This window comes from Camelina sativa, chromosome 15 (genome assembly GCF_030686135.1).
Source record: "Camelina sativa cultivar CO46 ecotype springtype chromosome 15, ASM3068613v1".
Classification (NCBI taxonomy): Eukaryota; Viridiplantae; Streptophyta; class Magnoliopsida; order Brassicales; family Brassicaceae; genus Camelina; species Camelina sativa.
In genome coordinates this window covers 8,147,060-8,161,867 of record NC_141894.1, presented here as the reverse complement: position 1 = coordinate 8,161,867, position 14,808 = coordinate 8,147,060, and the positions used below count along the sequence as shown (strand labels likewise).

Sequence of the window (14,808 nt, the reverse complement as noted above, 5' to 3'; positions counted from 1 at the left end):
CATTCTGTTAGTTCGACAAGTATTTACTTTGATGAACACATGGTTGTCTTTTCCATCGTATTACTACGACTAATTTTTACTATTACATCAATTTCAAGATTAAACTCAAAATTAGGTTTCAGTACTTACCTCGAGCTACGCAAACATTTTAGGGCTTAGTATACCACACACATTCCACGCGATTATTTCTTCTTCTTTAAATGTAGTCAAATTACACTGATACACAATTAACCCGAATGATCTACTACATATCTTCTGAAGCATATGATCTATTCAAAGATTTTTATTGTCTACCCAATTGAATGCACATCACATGTGCAACAAAAATATAAGTGTTGGGTGGGGTTTAAGGGTTTTGTACAAGTAGTATTGAGAAAAAGTTTGAGATAATGTAAAATCCCACATGACATGTGTCAGAAAACATTAATTTTCATGAATTTGCTTCTTATTTTTTTTGGCATTACTATTCATCCCTCCAAAAATACTAACAGTTTCACCAAAATCAGTGCCTTTTGGCCGACCAAAAACAAAGTTTAAGATTTTCGTGCCTTTTTTATTCAACTTTTATTTTCAATTTAGATTTCCGAGTAACATTTCTTAGGAGTATCAAAAAAAAAAAAAAAAAAAAGTTGGCCAAAACTATAGAGTGATGCGATTTATCTCTCTATTTCAGTGTTCACCTTTTAAGGCTTTTTTAACAGAAGAAGAAAAGAAATATACCCCTCTGGCCTCTGCTCAGACTGGAGCATGTGAGTCACTCATCATCATGTTCATGTCTTTATGTCTTTCTCAACCATGTGATTGTGTTAAACTCTCTAGATTTTTTTTTACCTTTTTCTGCATCTCCAAAATCTAACCACATTACCAAAATAAACCAAAATACCATATACAAAAGAAGAAACAAGCGTAATAATAAGCAGTGTTGGCATAACAAATATTTTCAACAAAGAGAATTCAATCCCAATCAACCAAACCTAACTTACAAACATAACAAAACAAAAAAAACTAAATTATACTCTCTCCATTGTTGCATTTGGCCATATCATTAATTTCACCAAACACTTAAAAAACCATTAAGTCATTACGTCTAGTTATCTTAACCATAAAGTATTGTAATCACAGTTCACAAACTCAAATGTGCTTCCACGATTATCAAGAAACTGAAAAATTTATTACGATTATTATTACAGAAACCAATCACTGTCCTGTTCTTTTTTTCCGGCACTATTTTTGGTAAACATAGAGATTCAAGAAGAAAGAAAAGGATATACATAAATGATGAAAATAGTAAATAAAAAAGTTGAATAAAAGTAAAAATATTCAAACACCAAACAATACAGTGAGATGAGAAGAATAATAATATGAAGAAAACAAAACATTAAAAAAAAAAAAAAAAAAAAAGACAGTTTGGCCAACTAACCAAGCATGTGTGAATGTCCCCCATCATGACCTGGCGGCGGCGGCGGAGGAGAGGTGACGGCGGAGAGAATAGCAGTCATAGCACGAATCTGCATCTCCATGGCAGCAATATAATCAGTAGTTTCTTCTAAAACCACCGGTAAGGTTTGTTTACGGCAACCGGGAACTAACCGGCTCAGAACTTTCACTTTCCTCTGTACAGCTGGCAATCCTTTTGCCTTTAGCCTCAAAACCGTCGCTCTCTGTTTCTTCGACCTGATACTCCCGGTCGTTAACAACGTCGTCCTCGTGTTCGTCGTCGTCGGGTTCGAGACTCTCTGCCGTTTCTGTTTCCTGAATTTGAGTTTAACGGCTTTCGATAATATCGCTCGACTCCAAAGTGTTTTACCTCTCGCCGCAACTGCTAAAGCTCTGTCCGCGACTTCGCGTACGGCTCTACCACCACCACCGCCACGTGGATTCGATGAAGACGACGACGGTTGTTGACTGATTCGTAGCTCTCTTAAAGCACGGACTAGTTTCGTTGAGTAGATCTGTTGCTGCTTCTCCGATCTCCATTTCTCCAACGATGTTGATTGAGACGACTGAGATGATGAATCAACCGTTGATGGTTGAGATTTCTTCCTCCGCTTACGACGGGAACGATCGGAAGTAGAGGTCGTTGTTGTTGTTGGTTGAGTAACTTGATTCGATACGGGAGATATAGACTCCATAAATCGCCTCGCCGATCAAATATTTCTGATCAGATCAGAATCAAGAAATCCGAAACTGTTGGATCAGAATCAGAGGATCTGTTAAATATTAAGAGATGAAGAAACGGGAAAGAGGATTAGAGAGAGAGAGATTAAGGGGATTAATAATTACCTGTTTTAGGGAGGAGAACGGAACGGGACGGAGAAGGTGGGAGAGAGAGAGAGAGATGATGATGAGGTGTCACGAAGGTTGTGGAAGGCAAAAGGAAGAGAAGACGATTCCTTTTTTTTTTTTTTTTTTTTTAATAAGAAAGGGAATGAAGAAGCAAAGAATCGCATTTTTATACACATGAACCAAAATATTATTATTATTTTTTACTGTGGGTTGGGTTCCTTTGCTTCTATCCCATGTGATGTGCACTATCATTCTGTTGATTAAATTATTGTTAAATCCTTACTTTTCTTAATAGTTAATACAACTAATAATAACACTCTCTATTTTTAGCCAAATCATTTTTCTTTTGGTGCTAAAAATCCCTTTTGTTAATATATATAACAAAACTAGTGATTTTTGTGAGGTCACTGTCTTGTTATAGATTAGATTCAAATTTGAGAGTGAGTGAGTGCATTTGTAAACGATTACAAAAAAAAAAAGAGTAACAGATCATTTTAAGTTATAGTTATAGTTATAGTACTACACTTGTTTTTTACATAAATTTTTTCTATTTTTGTTTGACTTACTGATTTTTTAAGAAATTTAATGTTTAATTGTTAACTATGAAAAAATAATTTTAATGTATTACGGTAAAATTAAGAGAATTTGTTAAAAATACCTCTTTTGATATACCCCTTTTCAAAAATATCCTTTTTTCTGGCAATTTTTATTTTTGCCCTCCATTAATTTTTAATGACCATTTTACCCTTAAATGAAAAATATTTTATTCAATAAAAAGAAAAACAAAATTTTTCTGCCAAAAAATTTCCGACATATTTTCCCGCCAAAAAATTTTCGAAAAAATTTTCCCGCCAAAAATTTTTTTGTCCAAAAAATTTTGATAAAAATTTTCGACATAAAAATTTTCCCGCCAAAAAAAATTTACAAGGTTTTTAAAAGGTTTTATAAGGTAGAAGAAACCTTATAAAAACCATAAACACCTTTTAAACGCTTTTACAAGATTTTTAAAAGAATTTTAAAAGGTTTTAATAGGTTTTTAAAAGGTTTTTTAAACATCTCGTAAACGCTTTTACAAGGTTTTTAAAAGGTTTTCAAAATGTTTTTAAAAAGGTTTTTAAACACCTTGTAAATGCTTTTAAAATGTTTTTATAAGGTTTTTAAACACCTTGTAAACGCTTTTAAAAGGTTTTTAAACACCTTGTAAACTCTTTTAAAAGGTTTTTAAACACCTTTTAAACGCTTTTAAAAGGTTTTTAAACACCTTGTAAACACTTTCAAAGGTGTTTAAAAACCTTCTAAAAGCTTTTAAAAGATTTTTAAACACCTTGTAAACGCTTTTAAAAGGTTTTTAAACACCTTGTAAACGCTTTTAAAAGGTTGTTAAACACCTTGTAAATACTTTTACAAGGTTTTACAAGGTGTTTAAAAGGATTTACAATGTTTTTATAAGGTATAAATTTCAATTTTTTTGGCGGGAAAAATTTTCGATTTTGGCGGGAAAATTTTTTTTTGTGGCGGCAATTTTTTTTTTTTACGAGAAAATTTTTGATTTTGGCGGAAAATTTTTTTTGGCGGGAAAATTTTTTATTTTTGGCGGGAAATTTTTTTTTGATTTTGGTGACTGTACATTCTTGTTGTCATTTAAAGAAAGGGTAATTTGGTCATTTTGTTCAAAAAGAAGGGTAGTTTTAAAAATGGTCAACATGAAAGGGTATTTTTAAAAAGGGAATTGAAAAAAGGGTATTTTTGAGAATGCCCCTAAAATTAAAGTTACGAAATATCTGCCTGATTTTATAATTTTGATTTATGATGTAGTTGTAATACATTCTTTTAAAGAACTTTATTTTGATAATTTAGTTATTTTTTTCTTTCTGTATAGCTTAATTTAGATTTTGATGAGAAATAACAAAATTTTAGAATCATATATATATATATATCATTCATAATTATATAGTAGGGTTTAATATATATATAATTCGTTTTCTTTTTATGAATATGTGACTTAACACGGTAAATATGAATTTATCTATAAAACATAACTTATTGCAATACAATATAGTTTAACATATATTATCTTATAAAACATAATTTGTATTCACATCCTTTGCTCTCAACCAATCAAAATTTTCTATCTAATATTTTATTTAAAAATATAAATAAAAATTAAATTTAAAAAGCAAAAAAAATTAATGAATCAAATTCTGTATATTTGTTTTAATCAAGGAAAGTTAAATATTGGTATGATTTAGATTTTAAAGTTAAACGAAGTTATACAGTAAAACTTCTATAAATTAATAATTTTGGGACCAAGACATTTTATTAATTTATAGTGATGCTAATTTATCTATAAAAATTAAAAATTATTATTTTATAGTGTAAATTAATAATTATTAATTAATAGATATATTTTTAATTTTTTAAATATTAAAAATTATGAATTGAGACAAGTTTAGAAAAATAAGATTAGACTTTTTGTTTTTGTATTTTTTATGGTATTGAAACTGAATTTGTAATATATAGAAAACATTATTAACAATAAATTACAAATACAATAGAAAAATTTACTTATATACATGACATACATAAATTTAAATTTATGAATAATAATATCAATTGTTGTATTTTAATAGTTAATCAAACTATCAAAATTTAAATGATGGATATCTAGAAATTGATAACGTCAAAAGATTTAGCTATTTTTATGACATGTTAAAGAATATTTTGTATTATTATAGTTTGAAAATACGACATAACATTTGTTTTCTAGATATGAGATTTAGGAGAAAAAAACAATATTATATGAGCATATATATATATGTAAGTTTACATGATTATTAATATATGATATTATTGGGACCTTATTTTATATGGGTATTTCAAAAAATTATTATTTTATTACTTTATTGAATTTTGTTATTTTTACATTGGTCTGACTTGGGACTAGCAAAATTTATTAATTTATAGTGTTTATTAATTTATAGAGTATTAATTTATAGAACTTTTAATGTATATCGGTTTGAGTTTATAAATGAGAATTAGAGTGTAGATTTATAATTAAAACGAAATTAGGTTTGAGTTTCTAAATAAAGTGATTAAGGAGATTACACAATTAAAACGAAATTACAAGTAGGTTTGAGTTTACAAAAAAAAATAATACTTAGGTTCACTCCTATAGTGAACCTTCTATATATTATTTTATTTAAAAGAATAAATCAAAAGTAAATTAAAAAGCAAAACAGATTAGGGAAACTAATTCTGTATAAATTTTCTTAAGGAAAGTTAAATATTGGCTTGGTTTAGATTTTACAATTAGAATGAAATGATGTATCGGTTTGGGTTTACAAATAAAGTGATTAGGGTTTAGATTTTACAATTCAAACAAAATTATATGTCGGTTTGGGTTTACAAATGAAGTGGTTAGGATTTAGATTTTACAATTAAAACGAAATTATATGTCGGTTTGGGTTTACAAATGAAGTGGTTAGGGTTTAGATTTTACAATTAAAACGAAATTATATGTCGGTTTGGGTTTGCAAATGAGATTATTAGAGTTTAGATTTTATAATTATAATAAAATTATATGTCGGTTTGGGTTTACAAATGAGATGGTTAGGGTTTAGATTTTACAATTAGAATGAAATTATATGTCGGTTTGGGTTTACAAATGAGATAGTTAGGGTTTAGATTTTACAATTAGAATGAAATTATATATCGGTGTGAGTTATAAATAAGCAGTTTAAGTTTTTAATTTTACAGATTTTGTTTCCTTACTTTATAAGAAGGTGAATGAATAGGCTCTTAAATGCATTATGACATGTCAGATTTTCATTGGCTAAAATAATGAGAAGTAAACAAAGGGGTTCACCTTAGGAGTGAACCTAAGAATTGTTCTACAAATAAAGTGGTTGGATTTAGATTTTACAATTACAACAAAGTTAAATATCGGTTTCGGTTTACAAATAAGGTGGCTAGAGTTTAAATTTTATAATTAAAACGAAATTATATATCAGTTTGCTTTATAAAAGAATAGTTTAGATTGTTTATTTCATAATGATGTATACAAATTTCGTTTTCTTATTTTATAAGGAGGTGAATAAAATGATTTGGCTGATGAACCCAAGTATTGGACTGTTGGACGTGTAGATGTTAGTAGTAGAGTCCAACAAGCTAAAATATGACACCTCATCAATCATCAATATTCACTAGTTTTGCATATAACTATAACAAAATTAGTATTTTGGCCCTGTTCGTTTGCCTGTCGCTGGATTTAGCGATCAGTGATAAGCGACAGATTCCAGCGACAACATATGTTGTTTGTTTGTCTATCACTAGTGACTGTAGCGACTGTCGCTAGAAACTGTTACTGAGTTGTTCGTTTGCCCGTCGCTGCGACTAATTACTATATATATATTTTAAATTAATAAAATTTAATTTTTTGATAATTTATATTTTTTTATAAGTATAAATTACAAATACACATGAAAATAAATTAAAAACATATTTACATATTTAAATAATTTATTTGAATTTTTATTTTAATATTTTTAAAGTTAATTTGTTTATAACTGATTTTTTTCATAATTTTATTTAAATATATCCAAATTAATTTGTTATTTTGTTTTATTAGATTTAGTTTAATTTTAATAACTATATATAGTTATATTTTTATCGCTGGCAACAGGCAAATGAACATGCTTTTTTTTCCACCTTCACGCAGTGGATAAATATGACACCTAATATAGTATGTATATAGAAGTAACTTACTGGATATTAACTATTTTGGCATTTATATATTTAGTAGTTTATATGGAAAAATTGATCTGTATATTTTCTACCTATCAAGTTTATAAATTCTTCCTTCTTTGTCGATCTCTTTCTACGTAAAATAAAATTTTTTAAAAAATAGAGCAACTAATAATATGATACACAATGAATCTAAAGATTGATATAAATGAAATTTCCTAAATTTCTTTTATAGTATGGTATCTATTTTGATATGTATAGATTTGACTTTTAAAATTTGTATTCACTATATAATACGACAAAGTGAAACCCTTTTTATCACTCATCTAAAATTAGCTATTTGATAAACAAATACACATCTTTTGTATAAGAAAAAAAGACACACACACACACAAGTCATCATCATGGGTATTTTGAAAGGAACACAAAGGTTCATGCTCGTGGTGATATTTATAGCATTCGTGGTTATAAGTAACATAAATGTAGCAGTTGCAAAATATATTGGCTATCCAGCGATAGGGCGTGGCGATCCCCAACGAGGATGCAGTCATGGCAAATGTCCACCCGATCAGCAAACGAGTCCGTATCATCGGGGATGTGATAAGAAAAACAGATGTCGTCGTCCACCTTCACCACCACTACCACCAAGTCCTAAAAGAATATAGTAGTGAAAAGAAATCTGAAAAAAAAAATAAGAACAATGTCAAATTTTTAAAATGTAACGAAGCCCTTTTAATAAAAAATATTATTGGTTTTTGATTTTGTTTAACAAAATTATTGTAAATCAATTTGCCATTTTATATTATGACTCATAAAAGAAAATTTCACTCTTGTCTTTGTTTCATATATCATACAACAAACGTGATGATGTTATACCTTTATGTCTGATTCAGTTCTTGACTTCTTGTTCTTGTAATAGGTTCAAAACATGTTTCTTGTAAAGATCCATAATCTGTCAAATTTTATCTTCTGATTTCATTTTCAAAAGTTTTTAAATCAGAATGCTTATAAGAAAATTAGGAATGATTGTTTGAAAAAGAGACGGACCAAAAGATGATTTGCCAACTGGACATATATACAAAGGATATGGGTTTTTTTTATTCCTCTGAGACATGCTTATAATGAAATAAAAAGCCCATTATTCTACCATCAAGGCCCATTTTGTGAAATTTTTGCGGCCGGATAAAAAAAAAACCCTAAACCTAAAAATTCATATGTATAAATAACAACACTTCCGGCAAAACCTAAAAACAGTCTCGATCTCTCCTCTCGTCGCTAGTTTAGGTTTGGTGTGTTTGTGTTTTTCTATGTTTGTGATCTTAAAAATGTTTTTTTTTTTTAGAAAACTGATTGGATTCGCCTCTCAGATTGATTTTTCCTATAGAGTTTTCAGTATTTATGGGATGATTCTTTCATCCAATTGAGAGGCGATAGATTATATTGCAGGGGCGTTGAGTCGCTTCGCTTATGTTTTACCAGGCATAGCGAATAAGCTCGTGCTATATCTTTTAATCATCCTTTTTGATTCGTTTTTTTAAAAAAAGTTTTTGTTAGTAAAAAGGATCCTATGATGGCATGAAATCTTTGAGACCTGATTTTATTATTGATGAAACGCTATAAGCATTTTTTACTCTGAGGATCCTAATAATATTTTTGTCTGTTCTTTTTTTTTTTGTGTATCAAAATTTGGTTTTTGAGTAATCTTTATTAATGTAATGTGGGGAAAGATGATGATTATGCACTGGGCTCTGAGGAGTTGATTGACATTCGACTTCTTTTTGATGGATAATGCAGCCTTGAAAGCTTTATCTGATTTCTCTTATTACCTTATTCTTTTTCTTTTGATATCTAGTTCGCAATAGTTTTGACAATATTGAAAACTTGAATTCTTATTTCTCAGTTATATCATCTAGAATCAAGTCGTGTAAGGCGCATATCTAAGACATGAGCTCTCCAAGTCATAGCTTGTTGATATTTGACTGAGTTAATTTGAAAACGATAATAACCAACTTTACTGACGAGCAATCACAGTTGCCTACCGAAATGTGAAGTTAGCAATTCTGATTAGGTACTTGATTTACAAAAACTAAAAGAATAAAAAAACTTGATGTTACATTCGAGAATGGTATTGTTACTTATATAACACGACTATGTTACACAGTACAGACTTACAGTTACAGGTGTGATAAAAGAGATGAAAAACCAGAAAATACGGCATGTAGTCTTTTTTGACGAAAGGCTTGGTTGGTGGTGACTCATCAGGACGGAACTATGCAAAGACTTGAAGAGAAACAACACCACAGTCAAACATTGCCGCTTAATACAAGAGAACTCATTACAATGTTTTCCAATTTTCCTTTTTGTTTTTTAGATGTTGCCCAGTTTTCTTTTATTGCGTTCTAGGCAAAAAAGTCATATAACCCAAGTAAGAAGAAACATTGTTGTAAAATGTTTTTTGCTTTTCAGTGTTCAAGAGCACTCCGTATAGAGACTTGCGAGTCTTGTGTTGTTGAGTTGTAGTGACCTCTGGATATGAGGTCATGATTCAAGAACACCACTATAACCGTGATGTCATCGTGAAAATGGCGCCTCACTTTCTTGTCAATCTTCCTTAGATCTGAATATCTCATCTCACGTTTCCTCGCTGCCTCGTGAAGAGCCGCCTTTATCAGTCTCTTTGCGCTTCCCTGAAGCGACAGATTGCAACAAATCAATCATAAAACTTATCAGCTCAAGACATGATCTTTTACTTGTAATAATCAGGGATTCTAATGACTTAACTCTCACTTGCACGGTAATCTAAAACTTATCCAGACCAAAAAAGCCATACGGATGTTTAATGAGGGGAAGAATATAACAAACACTAAGTGCAAACTACTAATCATGGCAAGTCATCTAAAGGAGATATTTAAATTAGAAACTTACAGCACGGGGATGGTTATGAACAATCTCAACTGCTTTTTCGTTTGTCAAATGTTCCCAAAGACCATCAGATGCAAAAATGAGAAACGAATCATTAGGGTGCAGAGGATGAGCGAGTATAGTCGGTGTTGCAGACATCAATGGTCTCTTCATTGGCTCTGCAATTCTGAACTTCTGACTGATTGGCTCCTTGTTAAATTCGGGTCGCTTCATGTACATGTCTCCTATAGACCTCGAAACCTATATATAAACATTAAATCAATGCTGATCACTAAAACCGGGACACAAAATCCGAAGAGCTGTTTGGTTAAGCTGACTAATTATTGGTTACTAGACATCACCAAGATTAGCTTTTTTCAGTGGGTATGTATGGGAATGGAACTATGGAAGTTCATCATAAACCCTGCTCATAAACTACTTCACTACTTCATCATAAGGATTTGGACTTCTTAGATCCCTAATGGACTTTTTCTATAGCTTATATAAAAACGGGACAAGCCACTCAATTACTAAGAAAGAAAAATTAACCAGTTTATCTCTTCCCAAAAGAGCATGAGAAGCCAGAGGTACCACCAATAAAAATTCAAAGAAAAACCAGAAACAAGCTCTAACCAAAAGTATGACTGTATGGAAAAATAAAAGCACAACAACATGATTCCATGGCAGAGTGTCAGAGAAAGGAGGAAGTAAAACCAATGCAACACACTGAATTCTGCTATTCTGCAACCTAATTATCCCTAAATTTGCGTTCTGTTTTTGAGAAACTAACAGAAAGAGAATGAGAAACTACCTGAATAATGCCTTTAACTCTCCAAACTCCATGCCTAAACACAACAATCTGCTGGTCATCAGGATGTAAGTCCTTAAGTTCCCAACGAATATCCTCATTGTTGGCATTGTGTTCAGTAGACAGCTGGATAGCAGAGAGTCCGCCACCGTTACCTTTCTTTCCAAGAACAACCCTTGAATCTCCAAGGCTTGCCACGAAAAGAGTATTTTGATATATCACTCCAACTAAACAACAAGTGCCAACAGTTGCCAAATTCGGTATCTCTTGCCACAGCTCTGATACAATGGAAGCAAATCCTTCTTCAGTCGCATGAAAGGCTCTTTGTATAGTCTCTCTAGTCACAACTCCTTGCGTCTCCGCTGATATTTCTGCATAATCGTAAAGCCTGAGCAATCCCAACATAAGAGAGGCTCAACCTCCTTTTCATAAAATGTAACAGTACACTCCTAGGGACACACTCCACTATCAAAACCCTTAACTAAAAGCTAATGACAACAAAGCAAAGCACAGCAAAGAACAATAAACACAGGGATGATGAAGTTGTAAAAGTAAAAGACTAAAATGGGCTAAAGACTGTAGCTTTAAACTTGTGTTGAGCTTCAATGGGAAACCTAATTATATCCCTCAAAAGAGATTAAAAAGAAAGTCAAAGTACCTAACTTTGTTGACCAATCACAATCTTCATCACCACAAGACTTGAACCCAAAAAAAAAAAGCTTGAGAATTTAAGTCAACGGATTCATCTAAAATTTATATGTAAATTCCCACAAAAAGACCCAAAAGCTCTAAAATGTCAAAAAAAAAATCAAGGAATCATCACAGTGGGAACTCACGTCGGAAATGGTTAAAGAGATGATCGCAGACGTAACGAGCAGCTTCAGGACCACCATGACCATCGTAAACACCAACGAAAGTACCGAAATTACCGGATTCGATCTGGCTCTGATCTTCAAGAACCTGATTGGCTTGAATCACAGCCATGGAGAATTCGCCGCCGTAGTATCTACCGAGATCACGAAACCAAAGCAACCCGTCTTTGCCTTCAGCACCACCGTCGTTTCCACCACCACCACCACCACCCGATCCAGCCTCGGAATTATCGCAGATGTGCCCGAATGGCTTGAAGCAGAGAGAAAACAGATTCATCAATGAACCTGACATTCAACATCTCTCGAAAACCCCCCCCCTAAACTCCTCTCAGAACCGTAAATATTCAAATTGGGGTTTTTTTTTTAAAGGGTTTCGATTCAAAATTGGAAGGGTAAAGGATTTGGATATAGATCGGGGGAGGGAGAGAGGGAGGGAGAATGATGATGGGAGAGAAAGAGAGAGAGAAAAGAGAGAAAACCCTAGGTCTTAATGGAAGGGAAGATGCGTAGGATAAGATGTGAAGCGTAGGATAAGAAGGGAGGCGTATGTTAGAAGAAGAAGACGACGGACGTGTCTTGTCCGGTCGTAGAGGAACAAAGAAATTCTCGCTTGTAATTTTTTGTCTGATGACGAGAGAGAGCGATCTTTCTTAGCTGTCCCGACCATTTCCTTAACCCCCTATTTACTATTTACAACTGTTACTGTTACTATTACCTTATCCCCTCCAAACAAAATAATTAAAACTATAGCTTATAAAAAGTTTCATAAGATAATTTACGTACTACAATGTGTGTATTCTTCTATGTCTAATAAGAGTATTTTATTTTTGACCAATATTGCAAGTAAAAAATCTTCGCCATTCTCATATTTACAAGTATATGGTTTCACTTCCACTACTCGATATAAAAGCCTTCCCATGCGGGGGGGACTAGTTTATTCCCATTCACCCAAGATGCGTTTTAACTATGACATTGCTTCTTTCGACATTGGACTATTTTTTTAAAGCCTATGGAATGTACGTGTTATATCATTTTTTATTATTATTAATATTAAGATTGAATAGATGGGGTGTTTGTCTATATGGGCCTTTGTGCAGCCAAAACTTTTAAATTGGGTAGTTTTACCTGTACTTATAGGATTAGGCTTTTCTGATGGGCAAAATAACGAGTATACCCTCCTTGTCGAGGACAACCGTGATCCAATCTGATTTTCTGAGCTTTTCTGAACTTTTTGTTTTGTTTTGTTCATACGGTGATACAATCTGATTTTCCGGCGACAATTCTTAATTTTTAATAAAGAAAACTAAACCCTAATAGGATACTATCTAGTGAACCCAAAGGTACCAATTAAAACTTCCAATTCATCTTCACATCTAAACCAAATTAAAAAATTACATGTATACAATTAATAAAGAGAATGGCTACAAGAACTATATAGGTTGGATCCGAAGAAGATGATTGAAGCGTTTAACAGCGATGAAGTCACCATTATCAAGGCGAGGCTCACAATCGTCATCGCCGCTGTTCATAAAGTCGAGATTGAAATTTAGTCATTCTGTAAATTAAGATCTTAGCACCAATTTCTACTACTTTCTTCTCACCACCGGTCCATCACACAAACCGCCGTTATCACTGGATCTCATCATCACCACCGTCTCATTTTCAACGTCAGTCTTTTCGTATCTCTCCTTGTCGTCACCGGATCTCACCATCATCACCGGATTTTACCATCGTTAATGATCTTATGATCGTTACTACTTTCGGGTTCACTTGATTTCATCATCCTCACATTCACCAGATTCCATCATCTCCACAAATTGTTGTTGATATCACATAGTATAAGTTTTGTTTAGGTTGAACAATCGAAGAAAGAAAATTGAGGACAAAATTGTCTTTGTACAATCTAAAAAAACTTAAATCTATAAGTATGGATAGAAAATCCTTATCCTACAATACTCATGAAAAAAATGCCAATCTCATAATTAACTCTTGAATAGATCCTCCGAAATATATTTTAAAGAAATGTTTGCCTTATATTGTAGTACGTAAATGTATCTTCGTACTGATTTAATTGAATTACATCTTAATGTATATAGCACAACTGGTGTCGTCGTGTCGAATATAGTACAATGAGTCCTGAGTTGAGTGAGTTCAGTCTCCAATATCGATTAAACTGATGTTGTCATTTTTTTTATGTGGCCATAGTAAATTAGTGTGTACGATTCATTTGATCAATTAATTTGTTCTCTACCATTTTGTTTTGTTTTTCTTTTCATCAATGAATCGACAAGGCCTGATTCATAGCCAAACCATTCGTACGCGACTTAGTGGAATCAATTCATACGCGATTTAGTGGAGTCAAACTCCGGTAGGATCGATCGCAAAGATGGTGCTGTAACCACTTAATTAAATACACTTTCCTCTATTCCTTTTTTATATTAAAGTTTCCTACTACTCTATATAACAATTTTTATATGATAAAAAGATATGTAAATGTAATTATGAAAGAAATAAGCTCGTTTCACTTTACAATATTATTAATATATTTTTTAATATTTTGCTCCAAAATTTTTTGATATCCTAATGTTCCAAGGAAAACAAAAATCATAGATGATGACCGTCTTGTTAACTAGCTTGCAAGGTCCGCTCTTCTGTATTTTCTATTGGCATCTTTTGCATCCAAATTGTTTGAATTTTTTATTTCTACTCTGTTTGTAGATATCAAAATAATGACTTTCGTTATCTCAACTAAACTTACAGAAAAACAAAGTCCGACCAAATATATTCAGTTTAAATCTAAACGACCATGATCTACCTGGTGCTAAACTCCGGTATCCAAGATCATCATCCTTTTATTTGCAATGGTATTGTAGCGTCGTCGAACCACCTCCAAGATCATTACGAATCACCACTGTCGTCGTTTTTTGGGCTTGAGATATAGTTGCACTTATGAAGATAATCATTACAAAGAACGCTAAGAATGTTTTCATACCACCACCCATGATGATGATGATTCGTCCAATTTTTTGTTTGTTTGTCAATATCGAAGTTTATGTTGATGATGACTAACTTCAATCAAACTTATAATTTAGTATTGATACTGTAATAATCTTTCGTTATATTTCCGTAACATGTTAAATCAACACTTTACTCTTTTGACCATACACTTTCTTTCCCAAATTAAATTCTATGCATAGT

At 31.9% G+C, this 14,808-nt stretch overlaps 2 protein-coding genes, 2 non-coding genes and 1 pseudogene across 6 annotated transcripts; 2 read left to right on the top strand and 3 right to left on the bottom strand.

The window, feature by feature from the left end:
- Positions 1 to 1,149: 1,149 nt before the first annotated feature.
- LOC104746051 (transcription factor bHLH147) lies at positions 1,150 to 2,448 on the bottom strand. Of its 3 annotated transcripts, none has more exons than XM_087489340.1 (2): positions 2,284 to 2,448; positions 1,150 to 2,187 (listed from the first exon to the last, which is right to left on the bottom strand). In XM_087489340.1, exon 2 carries the CDS (start codon positions 2,130 to 2,132, stop codon positions 1,416 to 1,418), a length of 717 nt encoding a protein of 238 aa, XP_087345466.1. In that variant the 5' UTR covers positions 2,133 to 2,187; positions 2,284 to 2,448; the 3' UTR covers positions 1,150 to 1,415. The 3 variants fall into 3 exon arrangements, with proteins under 3 accessions (XP_087345466.1, XP_087345468.1, XP_087345467.1); XM_087489342.1 differs by having other exon boundaries at positions 1,150 to 2,157; positions 2,284 to 2,446; XM_087489341.1 differs by having other exon boundaries at positions 1,150 to 2,210; positions 2,284 to 2,418.
- A 6,144-nt stretch (positions 2,449 to 8,592) lies between these two features.
- LOC147926388 (small nucleolar RNA R66) lies at positions 8,593 to 8,669 on the top strand. The gene has a single exon (XR_015583338.1). It is a non-coding gene; the product is annotated as a small nucleolar RNA R66 (small nucleolar RNA).
- An 83-nt stretch (positions 8,670 to 8,752) lies between these two features.
- On the top strand, positions 8,753 to 8,845 carry LOC147926387 (small nucleolar RNA snoR118). The gene has a single exon (XR_015583350.1). It is a non-coding gene; the product is annotated as a small nucleolar RNA snoR118 (small nucleolar RNA).
- Positions 8,846 to 9,330: 485 nt separating this feature from the next.
- LOC104781873 (putative protein phosphatase 2C 42) lies at positions 9,331 to 12,290 on the bottom strand. The gene is made up of 4 exons (XM_087488765.1): positions 11,575 to 12,290; positions 10,742 to 11,109; positions 9,955 to 10,191; positions 9,331 to 9,716 (listed from the first exon to the last, which is right to left on the bottom strand). The coding sequence occupies exons 1-4, from the start codon at positions 11,900 to 11,902 to the stop codon at positions 9,492 to 9,494; spliced, it is 1,158 nt and encodes a 385-aa protein (XP_087344891.1). The 5' UTR covers positions 11,903 to 12,290; the 3' UTR covers positions 9,331 to 9,491.
- A 1,869-nt stretch (positions 12,291 to 14,159) lies between these two features.
- LOC104748247 (S-protein homolog 2 pseudogene) lies at positions 14,160 to 14,600 on the bottom strand (annotated as a pseudogene).
- Between the last annotated feature and the right edge of the window lie 208 nt (positions 14,601 to 14,808).